Source organism: Amphiura filiformis, chromosome 3 (genome assembly GCF_039555335.1).
Source record: "Amphiura filiformis chromosome 3, Afil_fr2py, whole genome shotgun sequence".
NCBI lineage: Eukaryota > Metazoa > Echinodermata > Ophiuroidea > Amphilepidida > Amphiuridae > Amphiura > Amphiura filiformis.
Genome location: NC_092630.1, coordinates 12,389,462 through 12,405,743, shown reverse-complemented (window position 1 = coordinate 12,405,743; position 16,282 = coordinate 12,389,462). Strand labels below are relative to the sequence as shown.

At 39.8% G+C, this 16,282-nt stretch overlaps 1 protein-coding gene across 1 annotated transcript; it reads right to left on the bottom strand.

The window, feature by feature from the left end:
* Positions 1–8,389: 8,389 nt before the first annotated feature.
* LOC140147630 (cytochrome P450 2J4-like) lies at positions 8,390–11,879 on the bottom strand. The gene is made up of 2 exons (XM_072169405.1): positions 11,369–11,879; positions 8,390–8,710 (listed from the first exon to the last, which is right to left on the bottom strand). Exons 1-2 carry the CDS (start codon positions 11,730–11,732, stop codon positions 8,445–8,447), a joined length of 630 nt encoding a protein of 209 aa, XP_072025506.1. The 5' UTR covers positions 11,733–11,879; the 3' UTR covers positions 8,390–8,444.
* Positions 11,880–16,282: the final 4,403 nt, after the last annotated feature.

Here is a 16,282-nt window from a genome sequence, read left to right as displayed (position 1 = left end):
TTGATATATGTTCAAGTGCAAGGAACCAGATCTGGTTTCTTTATACGAAATCATTTACGGGAGATATTCATCATTTTCCATCCCGGTATCAAAAGATTTATCGTCTGAATATCAATCGTGCATAGCACATTTACGTGTATCGATCCCGTGTATTCATTTGAGTGTCTCTGGCTGTACTAATGTAATTATTAACCGGGCGATGTCGGTGTGTGTGTGCCTGTTTCTGAGAAGCAGATTATTTATTTTGCAACAGATACTAGAAGCATAGTTTTAGTTTTATCAGTAGCTCACCAGCTTGCAGCGGAGGTGGTGTTTCTTTCACTGTCGGTCCACCACCTCGAGGGGGTCTTGATTGTCAGAGGGCCGAAACTCCCCAAGACAGGTGGCAATCAACTGATGATAAAGCACAAGACAATTATTTCCATCTGTGGTCTTTGTGTATATTTAACTTGTATTTTCTGGACACCAGTGACTGTCAGGAATAGTCTGGCTGTCAAACCAGGAATAGACTGGTGACAGCTTGTAAAGACAGCGGACAACTAGGAAAGACTCATAGTAACAGGGGTGCCGGGATTGGCGGTTCGGGCACCAGTTCTGATAGTTTTAGAGCACCCATTTCATATATTGCTTGTAGTAACTATAAGGAACCATACCCCAGGGTCTTCCGAGACGAGGGGAGGATGATAGACCTGAAAGGACGGACAACAAGAGCTAACAAGGATAACTACCGGAAACGGCTTCGACCACGAGCGTTTCTGAGTGTCCCATCTGTTGGTGTGGCAGAGTATTTAGCAGCGTCAGCGGGCAATTCACCAAGCGAGAATGAAGTTTTATGCTGTTTCTGCAGCAGCAGAGGAGAGTTCTTCCCCTTCATCAATCACATATAATTTGCTATCCGAAGCGGATCGCTCTGGAGGAAGTCAACAGCCTCCAGGTCAGACGAGAGATAACCAAGGTCAGGTTTCAGACCAGATCTCCCGCAAGGAAGTAGCGAGGAAGTGGTTGAGAGGAAGAAGAAGGTCAAGACTAAGTGGCCAACAATGGCAGATGAGAAAGCTTGGCGTGAATTTGATGAAGATATCAGCATGATGCTGGAAAATACTCTGAAAGGAACATACAAGAGGAAGTTAGAAGTAATGGGCGATCTGATTTATGACTATGGAAAGGTGAGATTTGGAACAGTGGAGTCGCGGCAGCAGCGTCCTGAACCAACACCGAACAGGCGCCAGAAGGAGATTAGTAGGCGGAGGAAGGAGTTACGAGCACTTTTTGGAATAAAGCTGGGCCAGAAGAAAAACCAGGACTGGCACAACCCGTTGAGCAAGCAAGAACCAATCGCATGGCACTCCGGCGTGCAAAATCACAAAGGAAGAAGAGGAAGAAAAGAGAGCAGTCCAGGAGACCAAATCTCACCATTTTACGAAGAAGCGCTTTGAACAAAGTAAGAGTGGAGACGATAGTGTCCCACAGGAAGAGCTAGAGGACCATTTGAAGGAAACATATTCGGACCAGCAACGTCAGGTACTAATGTCTAACATCGCAGGTTTAGTGAAGCCAACTCAACCAGGCATGCAGTTTGAACTTGCGCAACCAAAACTTGCTGAAGTTGAGAAGTTCATCAACAAAGCTAGATCGGCTTCTGCACCTGGCCCAAATGGAGTTCCATACAAAGTCTACAAGAAGTGTGGTGAGCTAAGGAAATCCATGTGGAGGTTGCTGAGAGTTGTATGGAGGCAGGATGTGGCCCTCTGTCATGGAGTACAGCGGAAGGCGTATATATCCCAAAGGAGGAATGCTCCAATACATTGAACCAGTTCCGTCCTATTTCGCTGCTGAATGTTGAAGGAAAGATCATGTTTTGAATCCTAGCAGAGAGAATTTCAGCTAATTTCTTCATTTGTGCTCATGAACGGTTTCGTCAATACATCTGTGCAAAAGGCTGGAATACCAGGGTTCCGGGGTGCCTAGAACACACCAGTATGATATGGCATACCCTACAGGAATCAAGAGGATGAGAAAGGATCTGAGTGTTCAGTGGCGTAACCAGTGGGGGGCTGCCCCCCGGACACAAAAAAACTGGGAAGAAGAGCAACAAATTGGGAAGGGAAAAGGGGGGAAGGAGAGTAAAAGAGGGAAGAAAAAAGGGAAGGAGAAGAGAAAAAGGGGAAAAAATATGGAAGAAGAGAAAGGGGGAAAGAAGAAAAGAAAAAGGGGGAAGAAAAGGGAAGGGAGAAGAGAAAAGGGAAGGAGAAGAGAAAAGGGAAAGAAAGAGGGAAGAAGATCTATACTACTTTTATTGTGAAATTTTGTACTCTGAACACTGGATTTTTAGCTTCTAATATGCCAAAAACCATGAGCTTCAGGGGCTCCTCCCCTTGACTGAACCGGGGCTTTGCCCTGGACCCCACCAGGGGCCCTAAGGCAGGCCCCTGGACCCCACCTGTTTATCACTTCGCGGCAAGCCGCTCGCGATGCGCACATAAATAATACAACTTTTGGTCAAAAATTGGGACATTTTTCAATCTTGCCCCCCCCGGAAGGTCAGGTCTGGTTACGCCCCTGTGAGTGTTGTATGGCTTGGTCTGGCAAATGCCTATGGTCCTGTTCCACATGCACTGATTGAGTTTGCCATGGAATTCATGTGGATTCCTGAGAAGGTGAGAAGCTTCATCATGCAGTACTACAGCGATTTCAGTATGCGGTTTTCAACAACACTGTACACAACCACATGGCAGAGGTTGGAAGTTGGAATACCAATGGCAAAGGCAAGATCATTTATGACCCTGAGGGACTCAAAGGATCCGGTAATCAACAACCAGCCAGATGTTAGGTCAGGGAGAAAGTGGACAGCGAACTCGGCAGTTGAGGAGGCAGAGTCAAGACTGAAGCACAAGGAGATGGTTGGCGCTACCCAGCTAGGCCGTCAAGGGCTTGGTTGGACTACGCACAAATGGTGGTCGTCTTCTTCAGACAAGGAACGTCGCAAGCTGGTTTCACAGGAGATACGAGAGGCAGAAGAGGAGAAGAGACTGGCTACAGCAGTAGATCAAGCCAAGCAAGGCGCTTGGACATGGTGGGAGAATGTTGAACAACGCAACATGTCTTGGAGCTTTGGCAGATGGAACCTCTTCGCATCTCATTTCTGTGCAGGTCAACATATGATCTATTACCAACACCAGCCAACCTGAGCGTCTGGTATGAGGATAAGACAGATTGTTGCAATGCGTGTGGAAAGAAGGGTACTTTGCAGCATATTCTGAGTGGTATGTACACCTGGAGGCACAATAACGTCCTCGGAGTGGAGGCAGTCAAGCTGCAAGTTGATCGAAATAATGTTTCACAAGCTCCAACCAACACCAAGCGCTACATATCATTTGTAAGTTAAGGAGGGCTCTCAGTCCAGGTCATATAGCTCCAGTTCTTCAGCAAACGACTGGTGCATTAGGGCTGATCTGGATGACAAAGGAGAGATAGTGATCACCACACTGCGTCCAGATATTGTCATATGGTCTGAGGCTGGAAAAAAGTGATCATTGGAGAGCTGATGAAGCTCATGAGTTTTATCAGTAGCTCACCAGCGGGAGGTGGTGTGTCTTTCACTGACGGCCCCCACCTCGAGGGCCGAAACTCCCGAAGACAGGTGGCAATCAACTGATGATCCCGCTGGTGAAAGCACAAGACAATTTCCATCTGTGGTCTTTGTGTATATTTAACTTGTAAACCCCAATTACCCTAAAGTCTTCGAGCTTTCAAAATACGTTTTTTTTAAGACAAAACCAATGGGATTCTTTGTAGAACCAAAAGAGTTCTGTAACAAAGAAAAGGCTTCTTTAATAGAACCTTAGGGGCATCTTTTAAATCAATAATTCAGTAAATGCAAAATTTGCTCGGTAAGGTAGACCCTCATGCCCTACGCTCGCATAGACTACATCATTCAAGGTATGGAAATTGGGAACCCCGAAAAATTTGGCATGTGCAGGAGGAAGAAGATATTTTTGGCAGGCCGGGGAGGGGGGTGGGAAGCAAGTAGGGCCTATGGGGCTTACCTTAGCGAGCAAATATTGCAATACTGTACTGTGAGCGAGTGATTTAATAGGTTGTCGTTTGCCGTTTGAACACTTTCCAACAGAACAGGCCGGATATAACACTTTTAAGCCGGACATTAAAGGATGTCTCCGGCAATCACAACATTATGCCTTATATGATAGAAAATTAATTCGATGTAATACAATGAAGGCAGACAAGAATTGAGCTCAAGTAACCATGACGTCATTGCACTAAACAATTTCGGCGCGGGAATTTTGAACATCGCGTGTTTAGTTTTTATGGTTAATATGACTTTGTTTTAAATAAAACCATGTGATTCGTGCTTGATAATTATTTTTCTAACATAAAGGCATAATGTTGTGATTGCCGGGGACATCCTTTAACGTCACCTTTAGAAACCGTGGAGAGAGGGCCCTTTTCCTTAAATCCGCTTCAGAAACCTGTCTGCATTGAACGCCATACTCTACTTCGCTTTTGAGACAAAATCAATGTCAAATTTTTTAGAGTGTGTTCCCGGACGAGCCCCCAATTATTACGGGTCGCAACCGCAATTAACTTAAGGGCCAAAACACCTATTACCCAAGATCACTACAAAACACACTGTTTGTATAAGCTAACAAAAACGGTACATTTCTATTTCTTGAGTACAGTATGCATTGACAATAATAAATCATAAAAACACAGGTCTTACTCCAACAGACATTATTACAATATTACCAGCATCTTGTAATATAATTAAAAGTTCTGTTGCACTCAATGTTTAGAACGACTGTTGTATATCATGTGTCAAACGTGTCCAGCGAAGTGAGCCTGGTCCCATCACTACCCAAGCGTGTGTCCACCCAGACCGACCGGTTAAACAAACAAACATATTCTCTGCGTAGGCCTATATAATATAGCCTTGTACAAATGACAACTATCACTAGTTTCTCCTGGAAGCAATAACCACCCACTCTGTTCCACTTTCATGAGACGTGTCCCTTCAGAAACAAGACTCCAGCAAGTCGAAGAAAGATACACATTCCCTTTTGGGATAGATGCACCTCCATTGGCGTACTCCAAATCATCTCCGTTCTGGCTGGAATAGAAGCTTTTTACCTTAAGGTACCAGTTATTTTTACCACTGTATATCCTAAACAAAGGCAGATATGTCATTAATAGAACCAGCAGCCAATAGCTGCATCTTTTAGTTTGAATTTAAGACCTCATTCGTTACAATCAATCAACAAAAAAAGACACGATGATCCAAAAACGCAAGGAAGATGCATGAGTTGCAGTTTTAAAGTTACTCCATTGCATTTGTACATAAAGCGTTCTCTAGACTACACCAGGCACAAAAAGAAACTCGTCAGTCGGTTATAGTCATCCTTGCTGTTCAACAACCTGATAATGTTGGATGATTCTGAAATACACAATTTGTTAATTTGACTTTCCGTTCTCATTTGACACCCTGTTCGTAAAAATCGAAAAAGAATTGACCAAGATATGCGCCTCCAAATCCTCAAACCGCAAAATGAAAAGTTGCAATTTCAACGATTCAATTGTGCCTTTATTCAATTACGCTTGTTACTTTGTGCCCTTTGTGCTTTATTGATTTATTTTATTTATTTTTTATTTATTTTATTAGCCAGGCTATCCCAATAGTGCTCAGAAGCTACTAAATTCAAGGGATGCCATCCGGATATGACGGGACAGGGATATGGGAAGAGGTCCGATTGTAGATGCAGTATGAAAACCGGAGCACCCGGAGAAAAACCTGCGAGGACGAGTATGTGGTACCGTGGTGAATTGAACCCTGCCAACAGCGGTGAGAAGCGAGTGAGAAGACAATACACTAACCTGCCCTCCGAATGGCCGTGGTGCTTGTGTGCAATACAACAATGCGTTCCCATTGAAAATCATTGATATTGTAACTTTTGATTTTAGGGTTTGAGGCTTTGGAGGCGCATATCTTGGTCAATTCTTGTTCGATTTACGAACAGGATATCAAATGAAAAAGCAAAGTCCAATTAACAACATGTATATTTCAGAATAATCCAAAATTATCAGGTTGTTGTACAGCAAAGATGACTATAACTGATCTGTTTTGTGGCCTGTATATCTCGACAGCTAGTATTATAGATGCACCAAGTAACTATGCACCAGTAAATAATACAATATTTTAATCACTTTCTATTTTTAGCTATAAGTTCATACGATCTTGGACTGGTGATGAGTCCACTGATACCTCTCATGGATGGGGCCTTCGCATCAGATGGTCTTGTGATATCGAATGAGTGCAAGATGTAAGTGAAGAACAAGAAGACCTCCATTTTAGCGAGATTATCACCAAGACATACTCGATGACCTGGGAAACAAAATACAAAAGAGGAAAATCAGTGGACATTCTTGATAATTTGATTAGAATAAGGGAGCGATCGTTATTTATGGCAGGGGGGAATGGGTAAATTTAGGGGGGAACACGAAATGTTTTTGTGGTCTTGAGGGGGGAACCTGAAATTTTAGTTGAACCAAGAGGGGGGATTGTATAATTTTAAATGGAGAAAATTGGGAAAACAAGGGGGAATTTTTTGTCGATATTTTTGCCAAAACACCCATTCCCCCCTGCCGTAAATAACGATTGGTCCATAACTAGGGCTCAGAATCACGAAATCTGGCGTAAAGTGACACACATATATTACAAGGTCACTTGAATCAGCAGCTCTTATTGTAATTGGGAAAGTAAGTGTTATCTATCACTAAGTACGTTTGTACGTGTAGCTCATTTTGATTTTCACAGTTTGAAGTGTGTGGCGCTGAATCAACTGATTTATATATTAGCCATAAAAAATCTGTTAATTTGGCGCCTCATCCTGTACAGAGGGGGTCCAGAGGTAACGCCCCAAATACTCCTGGATATTAGCTATTCAAATTTGAGTTAAGGGGTACAAATAATCTAAATTTAGTAAAGAATTAGCGGCAACAACGAAATGTCATATCATTGAGGCGAATGGCAAACAGTGGCGCTTGCCGCTTTGCCGCTCTGACAACGATTTTGCCTCACTGCGAAGTCGCACCGAAACGCTATAGCGGCGACCAACGGCAAGCCGATACGATCACTCCATCGCTTTGCCAAAAGCGGGATCGCTAGAGTTGAATTCAAGTCAATTTGGGAGCGGCACCGCTCTGCATGACATTATAAGAACAGGAAACGATTGACTTTTGACGGTGCTGAGCGGCAATTGGCGTTCATATAATCAGCAACGCTTGCAGAAAGGTACAAGCGGCATAATGAAGCGTCACGCCGCTCAGCAGCAAGTGGCAGAAAGTATAAAACCAGCATTAATGCTGGTTTCATACTTTCCTGCCGCTTGCCGCTTTGCCGCTCTGAAGATGATTTTACTTCACTGCGCAATCTCACTAAAAACGCTAGCGGTGACCAGCGGCAAGCCGATATATCGATTACTCCACCGCTTTGCCGCGGCGGCAGCACCGCTGGGAGTTGAATTCAAGTCAACTCGGAGCGGTGCCGCTCTGACGTATGAGAACAAAATACGATTTTGGAGCGGTGCTGAGCGGCAAGAGTAGCTTTCAGAGTCATGCCGCTGCCGCTTAGCGGTGTGCCGCCCGCTTGCAGAAAAGTACAAGCGGCATGATGAAGCGTCATGCCGCTCAGCGGCAAGCGGCAGAAAGTATGAAACCAGCTTAAGAGAGTACTGACCTGAACCAAAGGGCATGAACTCCTCCCGATGATGCAGCTTTCCGCCTTCATCCAAGAATCTCTCTGGCTTGAATTGATCTGGTTCGGTCCATACATCTGGATCATTAACTGCAGTGCCCAAACATTGGCAGCTACGTATGTCCCTTTTGGTATGTCATATCCGGCTAGTTTTGTGTCTTCGGAAGCCACATGAGGTATCCCAAGTCCAAATGCTGTCCGAATACGCTGAATCTCCAGTAGAACAGCTTCCGTGTAATGAAGCAATAACCTATCAGCCCATTGCGGCTTACGCATGCGACCTACAACAGTATCTATTTCTTGCTGAACTTTAGCCTGAATCTCTGGATACATCATCATGTAAAGAAGAGCCCATCGCAATGTTGTTGTGGTTGATTCGGTGCCCGCTAAGAAAAGAAACGTTGCCGTAGCTGTGATAGACTTTACGTCTATGTAGTTTGCCCGATCGCCTGTTTCTTCCTTTACAAGTTCAATTTCATTGAGAAAAACATCGATGATGTCGTGCATATTTTCTTTATCAAAATTACGCTGATGTTCATCAACGTGGTTCTGAAGAAATTGTCTAAATTCAGAAAATTGGAAGTAACTTCTTTGTACTTTCCAGGAAATATATATTTAGCAGTTGGAAGAAATATAACTGGACCACCTGCTCCTATCATGGTGATCATTTTGTTCAACATCATAATGAGATGTTGAAATTCAGGATCAGCGTGATCATATCGCTTGCCAAAACTACGGAGCAAGTGACATTGGCCACAGCATTTCCAATCAGAATATGCGGGTTAAGAGGCTCTTCCTTGCTAGCCCGAACTCCATCAACCAAAGTGTTGGCTTCTTTACTGATGTTGCCTTCAAAGTTGCTTCTCCCTACCCCAAAAGTTTGGAAAGTGTTGAAGGTGAGAGTACGGTGGTATTTCCATGATTTACCCGAACTAGCATTCAAGCCTGAAACATCAAAATCAGAATACATAGACCTTATGTTTGTGTTGTATATAGCTATAATGTTAATGTTGTATAGCCAAAAATGCCTCTGCTCGTATGATATGGCAAAAGATTTAACAAATTAAGTAACATGCAAATAAATGGTACACAAAATGGAGTCGAAGATTACACATGTCAATTAAATTACACATAAAGTTGGGTCCCATAACAACGCATGCCTGAAAAATGCTGAGTGAACAAGAAAGTCTTCAGTGACTTCTAAAACAGTCAATATTGACTTAATATCCCTGATCAATTCTGGAAGCTGATTGCATACTGATCATGGTGAGGGATCAGAAGCAGAGAAAGCTACAGCAGTAAGCAGTTGCTGACGCAGAAAGCAGAATCTTGGACAAGTCATATCCAGTTACCACGATAGAATAATGCTTTAATTCCGTGTGGTGGTAACTGAATAGTTGTACAAGATTCTGTTCGGGCTGCGTTGCTGACAGGGCCCCCTTACTACTCATATCTTGGATTTCGCTGCTTGTTTTTATTCTAATAATGTTAATCACAAAACGAAAGACGACATTGACATTGTAATGCTTTGTTGTACGAGCAGGATACCACAGATAAGGCCCATGTAAAAAAGAGAAACATTTACAGGGATCCTAAGGTAAAGGAGAAGCTAGTGGAAAACACTCTTGGAAACCTGAGTGGCATACAAGCGCTCCATCACCGCGCCTCTGTCACGGCTTCGGCACTCAGTCCTCTCGCGTTCTAGCTGCTTGCCCTTCGGTTGGGCGAGGGTTACTAAGATTAATGTCATAATATTAAACCTCAGTAACATAAAGAATTATCAGCACATCAAGACCAGTCAAAACGTACGGTTCTGGACGTTTCATCAACCATTGGTTGATTTCATCAGCAGTGTTGTAGTTTTGAAGTGCTGTGCATGTGATATTGAAGTGCTGTGTGATATCCGGCAACACTAGGAGTTGGAGTAGCATCGCCCCCTGTGTTCTAGAGTTGCCGGATCAATATCACACAGCACTTAAATCAAGGTATATACCCAGCAAACACAAATCGTTTTAAACATATCATATTTTGGATTTTAGGTTTGGTAAAATAACATTAAATATCAGGTTTTATAAAGGTCATAAAAACGTTTTGTATCAAAACACACTGTAAGAACATGTTTATTTAGAATGTTGCCAAATTGTTATTGTAAAATAATGTTTTTTGCCCACCATTTTGTCAACACTTAAAAGGGCATTTTGTGATCCACAGCATCATCCACCCACTTTTCTGCAAAAAAGTTGAGATTTTTATGTCACTGGAAACCTCTGGTTACATAATGTTTATGTACAAAAAAAACCAGAACGAAATTACAACACATTGTCTATGGAGCAGTGTAATACACATAAACATTAATAACTCGCAAACGCAAAATCGGAATCAACTGAAATTTTGGGAATAAACTTTTTTGGTGGATATCTATTGAAAATGTCATAAAAAGAGGATACTAGGATCACGAAATATCCCTTTTAAGCATTATGTTAGAATATTCTGCAGCACGTTTTCTAAACATGTTTTTGAATGTTATGAAGAGAGGTTTATTTTCATGCCATACATATTACGATATGTCAGATTGCTGGTATGATATACACTGTGTTATACAAAGGTAATAACATAATCATGCACATGGTGGTTTTGATAAAAATTATGATATTATTTTGACGAGTAAAACAAACCATGAATTTATTTCATTCAGGTCGCACAGATTTAGTATTATTTGCAATTATTGAGGCGTGTGTCACGCAATTTCAAGTCTATTTAACACGTTAATAGCTGTTAATACTGGTTGATTTACTTCAACTTAATAATTGTATCTATATGAGTAAACGCTGTGTGCATGACAAGCTTAATCTTGGCATATTGTTCAATCTTGTTTTGAAAATCTAAGCCTTCTGTATTAACATGATTAAGTTTGATCTTTTTTGCTCCGACATAACGACGCTAACCTGGAATTCGACAATAATACACACACACTTCATATAATAATATTATCAACGAACTTCTAGTTTGACATGTACCATACTTATACTACCATGACTGATCATTTTGTCTGCAGATATTCAATTTAAATTCTTTATTCTTTTCAAAACTATAAAAAAAAAGATGCAAATTATAATATAGGTTAAAGCAAATCTACTTGTACGTAGATGAAATAGTAGAATATCAGCAAAACGATTAACAAAATTGATATAGTCAGCTTTATAATTAGTTATATTAGGACGGTGGCCGAGAGCGAAACAGGCTTCGGCCCCGGCATCGGCTCATAATCGGAAGGTTGTGGGTTCGAGCCACGGGCCATCATGTTGTATTACTCCTCTCCATCCAGGTGTATAAATAGGTACCGGCAGTTCTTAAATGCTGGGAAGGTAACAGACTCGCTGTGGAGGAGGTGTATCAATATCCCCCAAATCAACATTTCAAGGTGGAGTACTGGAATAATCGCTAACGAAAGAGAGAGAGAGAGAGAGAGGTGGGTACTCCGTTATGTAAAAAATGGATGTTCGACTCCTTTACCACCCCCCTTAGTTGGCTTTTAACACCAACAACCGCGAGACACGGAGACTATCCATTTTACTTTATGCTTATACCCTAAAAATAACTCACCTTCATCAAGTCCGGTCTCCTCGAAAATCTGACTTTCTGGTCGATCATTGATGTAGTGATTCTTAAACGCTTCTTTAATAGAATCACATTCACTGATCACTACTATCAACTTTGTACCAATCTTGAATTTGAATATTTTGCCGTACTTCTTTGCCATTTCGGCCAGTAATTGCTCAGGTAGCCCAGCGCCAGTGCGGTAAAGGCTTATCGCAAGGACTGGAAGATATCCTAACAGTGGTAGATTCCATGGTCCTGGTGGTAGATTCGTGTGTCGTTTGAAGCCGAATGATAAGAACACTATGGCAATGCATATCAATACGGTTTGTGTATTGATATATGAAAGGAAGAACTCGGATAATGTCATTTTTTCTTCAGTTGAACCAATTGAATATTATAGTCGATACGTCCAGCTCCCGGGGTCCAGCTATCAGAGGAGGTCAGCGGCTATGATCAAACAGAAAACCTGGTTCAAGTTTAATGGTTGTTTTTGTTTACCGAAGACCGTGTTCCACTCTACTAAATTACGAAATGGCATTTAGCCTACAACAGGTGCGAGGGATTTGCTGAACAATATGTGTGACCCAGTCGAGCGAAATAAGGAAATTGTGGTGAAAAGAAAATTATCATAAATATTTTGTATCATTTTAAAGATGTTTTCGTTACCTTAACTTAACTTTTATTTTATATAAATGGCATCAAAATGCACCATAAGAATACCAAGTTGTAATTACTGAACACCGTGGCCTGCAAACGATGAAGAACATACAAATTGAAATGGTAAATCAGTGTATAACTCAATAAAAATTCCCTTTAAAAGGGAAGGCCAGCGTCAATGCAGAAGAGGTCTTGTAAATAGTTTGGGTCACCGTGAAAGGCATTTTTAGGATCACGCTTACATCCATGTTACATGACAGTTCACCAAACCATCAATGGTGAGAACATGCACACTGAAACAGCAAAACACATTAACTCCTATAACTCCTGTCAACTCTTTAATTCATTACTCCAAATTGTTCTGTATTTTTGTCTTTACTGCCTTTTACCCATGCTTATTATAAAAATCAAGAAATACACTGCAGTTGTTAGTTAATTCGCTATGTTAACTCAACTTACATGCACATTTTATTTTAAAATAATTTTATATTATTTCGCAATGTATAGTTTACTATAAAGTAGATAGTGGCAAGCACATGATAAAGGACTGATCATTCACTACAATCTTCACTTTTAAACTGTATTTTTTGAATGTGTTGATTGTTAGTCCGAAACTCCTGCAAAGCTATGGACATGGCATCTTACCTACTCCATTCTGTAGTCTGCATTGTGTGTTTTCTCAGTCTTCGATCATTTTGTTGAATGTAATTTTATGAATCAAATAAAAAAGATAGAAATTGGCCTCACTTTAGTTATGTGTCATTTTACAGTATTTATCATTTATAAAGTAAGTAATTTATTTATTTTCTATAAGTGCATGTCAAAATATGGGATATATTGTTCAATATTATAGCTAGCCCCTAAAAACTTTATTTTCAATCGGATTTTTCCCGTTGAAAAGACAAAACTGATGTTAAAGATAGCAATAATATCATCAATAACATTTTGAGTCAATTTTATCCATAAAACGATACAGGATAGGATAGATAATTACTTTGACTTCAATGTGGTCCATATAATGAAGATTTTGATTCCACAACATTATTAGATCTGTTATCAACATATCAATTATGCACTCACAGGCAACCAAACATCATGCTATCAGTAGTCCACTGATATGACCTCGTGATCATTCCCCCGCTTTGACCATGTCATTTTTTTGATATGCTGATTGCTGAGCAAGTTTATGTTTATATGTGTAGGCCTAACCTATGATAACTTTTTAAAGGCCGATATTGGAATGTCATCTTTCCCTGGGTAAGATCTGACACCAGGCCAGCTCATGGCCAGAGGGTAACATGAGTAGGTTGTTTCACCTTGAAGGCAAGGATAGTCTTGCAAATATGGGCTAACTTTCCCCATAGCCATCCAATATGCCATACACAGTAGGACTACAACTGGTTGATGAAACGTCCTATTTTCCACATCTGTTATTTTAATATGCTCCTTTATAAGTCATAATTAATTCAAACATAACTTTGGCAATACTCAATCGTTTTCGTTCGTTGAAACGGCAAAACATACATTCTTTTCCTTGCAAATCGAATTAGCAGACATCAAAAACATTTCCACCACGAGAAGTAAAAAAAATAATTCATACCAATAGAAGAAGGCTATAATCTTAGCTAATCTTTAGTGTACACAAACCCCATCTCAGAATTAGGTACCAGCGCCCTATGCGCTGGCGAAAACTAATTTTGGCGACATTATCCGTTATTGTTATACTTTGTTGTATCACATATTTTTTATTTGATTCAGTCTGATGCGTTTCAAGGTTATTTACACAGACATTGGATTTGCAATTAAAGGGTCTGGATATATTTTAAGGTGGTACTACACCCCCTGATAAATTTTGTGACTTTAATTTTGCATTTTTCGCCAGCGCATAGGGCGCTGGTACCTAATTCTGAGATGGGGTTTGTGTACACTAAAGATTAGCTAAGATTATAGCCTTCTTCTATTGGTATGAATTATTTTTTTACTTCTCGTGGTGGAAATGTTTTTGATGTCTGCTAATTCGATTTGCAAGGAAAAAAGTATATTTTGCCGTTTCAACGAACGAAAACGATTGAGTATTGCCAAAGTTAAGGTTGAATTAATTATGACTTAAAAAGTTATCATAGGTTAGGCCTACACATATAAACATAAACTTGTTCAGCAATCAGCATATCAAAAAAATGACATGGTCAAAGCGGGGAATGATCACGAGGTCATATCACTATTATCAGTGGACTACTGAGCATAGCATGATGTTTGGTTGCCTGTGAGTGCATAATTGATATGTTGATAACAGATCTAATAATGTTGTGGAATCAAAATCTTCATTATATGGACCACATTGAAGTCAAAGTAATTATCTATCCTATCCTGTATCGTTTTATGGATAAAATTGACTCAATATGTTATTGATGATATTATTGCTATCTTTAACATCAGTTTTGTCTTTTCAACGGGAAAAATCCGATTGAAAATAAAGTTTTTAGGGCTAGCTATAATATTGAACAATATATCCCATATTTTGACATGCACTTATGGAAGATAAATAAATTATGGTCTTACTTTATAAATGATAAATACTGTAAAATGACACATAACTAAAGTGAGGCCAATTTCTATCTTTTTATTTGATTCATAAAATTACATTCAACAAAATGATTGAAGACTGAGAAAACACACAATGCAGACTACAGAATGGAGTAGGTAAGATGCCATGTCCATAGCTTTGCAGGAGTTTCGGACTAACAATCAACACATTCAAAAAATACAGTTTAAAAGTGAAGATTGTAGTGAATGATCAGTCCTTTATCATGTGCTTGCCAATATCTACTTTATAGTAAACTATACATTGCGAAATAATATAAAATTATTTTAAAATAAAATGTGCATGTAAGTTGAGTTAACATAGCGAATTAACTAACAACTGCAGTGTATTTCTTGATTTTTATAATAAGCATGGGTAACTAGAGCGATAACCGCACCATAGCTGAACCATGTGGCTTCAGCAGTATATTGTGGTAGGCCTATACCACTGTCACCCGGAGTCTGTAATGGACATAATCTCGAAATGCAGGTATGACCACCCGAGTGGTGTTAATGAAAGAAGAAAAGTAAAGAATATAAACTAGAGCCACTGTGCCCTTTGCAAGGGCACGAGGTAAGTTAGGCGGTTGACTGTGACGATCTGATCAAGCAGCAATACTGTGCAGGATAGTATTAATTTTAATAAGACTGTTTCATTAATTGCCGTCTTGATCGTGAGAAGCTGGCATTTTGAAAACTTGACTTTTGACCTCTGTATGACCCCTTAATGACCTTAAATGAATTTTAAAATATTTAAAACATGTTAAGAATGTCATAAGGATCATTGGATTTAAATTTCGGGTCAATTGAAGCATTTTTAAAACTTGACCTTTGACCCCTTTATTGCCCCTTAATGACCTTAAATGAATTTTAAAATATTTTCAACATGTTTAGAATGTCATAAGGATCATTGCATTTAAATTTCAGCTCAATCGGAGCATTTTGGAAAACTTGACCTTTGACCCCTTTATGACCCCTTAATGACCTTAAATGAATCTTAAAATATTTTTTAAATGTTTAGAATGTCATAAGGATCATTGCATTTAAATTTCAGGTCAATTGAAGCATTTTTGTAAACTTGACCTTTGACCACTTTATTGCCCTTAATGACCTTAAATGAATTTTAAAATATTTTCAACATGTTTAGAATGTCATAAGGATCATTGCATTTAAATTTCAGCTCAATCGGAGCATTTTGGAAAACTTGACCTTTGACCCCTTTATTGACCCCTTAATGACCTTAAATGAATCTTAAAATGTTTTTAAATGGTTAGAATGTCATAAGGATCATTGCATTTAAATTTCAGCTCAATTGGAGCATTTTGAGAACCTTGACCTTTGACCCCTTTATGACCCCTTAATGACCTTAAATAAATTTTTAAATGTTTAAAACATGTTTAGAATGTCACAAGGATTATTGCATTTAAATTTAAGCTCAATCAGAGCATTTTCAGTTAAAATGACCTTTTTGACCCCTGTGACCCTGGATGACCTCCAGCATTTGGAAATATTTTATTATATTCTTTATGTTTTACTCTTTCATATGACACCACTCATGGGGTCATACCTTCGTGGCATTTAGAGATATGTCCATTTCAGACCAAATGGTTAGTCAGTAAGCTAGTAACTTAGTAAGTAAGCTAGTAAGTAAGCTAGTAAGTAAGCTAGTAACATTCACTC

What these genes read in the sequence shown, in the direction of transcription:
- LOC140147630 (XM_072169405.1), bottom strand. Translation starts at nt 11,732, where the DNA reads ATGACATTATCCGAGTTCTTCCTTTCATATATCAATACACAAACCGTA. An exon ending in GGAGACCGGACTTGATGAAG is followed by an intron (nt 8,711 to 11,368) that starts GTGAGTTATTTT and finishes TTGATGTTTCAG; the next exon opens with GCTTGAATGCTAGTTCGGGT.